Source organism: Fundulus heteroclitus, unplaced genomic scaffold, assembly GCF_011125445.2.
Source record: "Fundulus heteroclitus isolate FHET01 unplaced genomic scaffold, MU-UCD_Fhet_4.1 scaffold_43, whole genome shotgun sequence".
Taxonomy (NCBI): Eukaryota; Metazoa; Chordata; class Actinopteri; order Cyprinodontiformes; family Fundulidae; genus Fundulus; species Fundulus heteroclitus.
In genome coordinates, this window is record NW_023396846.1 from 2,738,495 (window position 1) to 2,741,008 (window position 2,514).

The 2,514-nt window shown below is 46.9% G+C and overlaps 1 protein-coding gene across 1 annotated transcript in view; it reads right to left on the reverse strand.

Annotated features, from left to right (window-relative positions):
• Positions 1-2,180, reverse strand: part of LOC118560430 (kinesin-like protein KIF20B) — a 68,734-nt gene extending 66,554 nt beyond the window's left edge. The window contains exons 1-4 of the mRNA XM_036131417.1: positions 2,048-2,180; positions 800-912; positions 570-725; positions 324-491 (exon numbers count right to left, since the gene is read on the reverse strand). Of these exons, the coding sequence (XP_035987310.1) occupies positions 324-491; positions 570-725; positions 800-912; positions 2,048-2,150 (540 nt within the window). The 5' untranslated portion in view covers positions 2,151-2,180. The remainder of the gene's footprint in view (positions 1-323; positions 492-569; positions 726-799; positions 913-2,047) is intronic.
• Between the last annotated feature and the right edge of the window lie 334 nt (positions 2,181-2,514).

Sequence of the window (2,514 nt, forward strand, 5' to 3'; positions counted from 1 at the left end):
TATCAATCTGCCGTCTTTGCAGCATGCTCGGTATTTGTAATAAACAAAGAGAGAATATTCATATATATTTTAAACTTACCGCTCGCCAAAGTAGTCCAGACAGTTGTCAACGTAAAGATGACTGCGGAGCGTCTTCCTCCGAGCGCTTATGAGGGATCCGGGTGCTGGAAGGCGATTGGTCAAATGTAAGCCCACCAGCGGGGCAGGTGATTGGCCGAGCGCCGGCAGAGGGCGCGCTGCGATTGGCTGGAGTGGGCTTACTTTGCTCGTAGATCGGGAGACAGCAGGACGTAGGAGGAAGGAAGCGGTGGCGCCACACTGACCTCTGCTGGCTGCTTTGAGCTCTGCTCACTCAGCTCCTTGATGACTTTGTCTTTCTCTGCTTGGCTGGACAGCAGCTTCTGCAGCTGCACCTCCAGGGCAGCAACCAGGGCGTCCCTCTCCTTCCTCCAGCTCTCCATGGCCGCCTCCTTCTCCAGCAGCTTGGACTCCTGAGGAGGCAGGAGCAAACGGGTTACTGTTGGGCCCCTCGGCTGTTGGGCCAGCTCCTGGTCTCCTGCTCCTCTTACTAAGAGGCTCTGCTGGCGGCAGTAGCGCTCTCGGTCTTCTGCAAACTTCCTCATTTCCTGGTTCCTCTTGTCTTCTGCCTCTTTGGCTTGACCAATCAGAGACAGCTTCTCCTCCTGCCACCTCCTGCGTTCAGCCTGGCTCTTCTCTGTCAGGATCTGCAGGAAAACATCTTCAGTTTCATGATTTGACTGAACTGATCTGGTCCACATCAGAAAACATCTGGTTCTACCTTTAAGCTCTCCTGAGCTCGTGAAGCTTCATCCTTGGCCAGGTCCAGGTCCTCTGAGGGCCCGCCGGCTCCCTGGTTCTGCTGCAGCACCTTCTCCTTCAGCCTGTTTACCTCTGGAACGACACAGAACCGCTTTAACTCCTCAGACCTCCTGCCGCTCTCACTGACTGTTCTCCAGTTTTCCACAACCTTTAAACTATCTTATCGACTTTTCAGCTCCGACCGCGGTAAAATCTCGAGGTCGGGTGTGTTTGCTGACAAACTGTAAATTGTTGGAATTTATGGAGCAGAGGTTTCCTCTGGTTCAAAAAGGAAACGTCTTGAATCTGAAGCAGACAACGTCTACAGGTGTGACTTCTGATGCGCTGCTTGGCAGCAGAAACGGGGATGGATGCAGAAAACATTTTAGTCGTGGTTTTACGACGTGCCTCAAAAATCTGGTTAAACTAGTTAAACTGAACTTTAAATCGGACCAGAGCAGCATTTAGGTTAGCATCTTTAAATGATGCTAAATAATTCAGCATTACATAAATAAAGAAGATTTCTGAGTGTTTATGGTCACAGTCGACTTTTATGTGTATTTTTATGACTGTCATGTTTGGCTGAACAGCCGATGAAGCTGATGAAGATGAAGGTCTGAGTCCCTCATTGCAGAAAAGGATCAGACCTCCTTGTTGACAGTAGCTACGTTTAAATGGACAAAAGTAATCAGAACAAACAGCCAATCGTAATATTATGATCGGATTTGCCTCAATCAGAATGAAATTGTAATCTGGTGGTTTATTCAGACTGATAATCCGATCAACGTTCACATAAACTTGTCAGGATCAAGTTAGTCTGGATGAGGCAGACTGACCAGAGTGGACCCGACGTAAAAGTGACGTATTTCTGCGATGGTGAGGTTTCGATGCAACCTTCCTGTTCGACACAATAAAAGAGCTAAAAAACGTTGCTTTACTCAGTAACGTTTCAACCATAATTAGAACTTCCTGCAAGAACTTAATTAGAACTTCCTGGATGCTCAGAAGACTAACAAACACGTATAAAAACTGCTTTGTTTAGTATTTTTTGTTGTTCAGCAAAGATTGAAGTTCTTCTTCTGTGTGTGTTTTTTTAGGGAAACCTGATAACTGCGCATGTCAGATCGTATTATTATTATTATGATCGGGTTAATTGACTGAACCCATAACAACGGTACAACCTGATCATTTAATCTGATGGTGTAGCTTTGTGTCTTTGGCGCCTCACCAGCAGAGAGCTCCTGGAGGAGCGCCATCTTCTCCTCCAGGACCTGCTCCATCTGCTCCTGGGTCTCCTCCTGCTCAGTCAGGGCCAGACGCATGTCCTCCATCACCCGCTGCTTGGCCTCCAGCTCTGCAGATGAACAGAGACACAGTGAACCAGCTCTCATCCAGACTTCACTCTGGTCGTCCCGAGGGAGAGAGATCACACTTATAGGCAGTAAAATCCTCTGCAGAGCTGAGGGACCCCACAGGAAACAATGATTCTGACATTTATGTTAAATCAAACTAACACAAACGGCTCCTGATTCTTTTATTTGCTTCCAAACTGTAGAAATACCTTGACTGACATGTTGAAGTCAAAAGTAACAGTTGGTTTATGTAGGAGATCTGACAGGTTAAGGAAACGCTTCAGAGTATAAAGGTGGAGATGAGCAGAAAAATTAAAACCATGACAAACAGCAGAAACACATT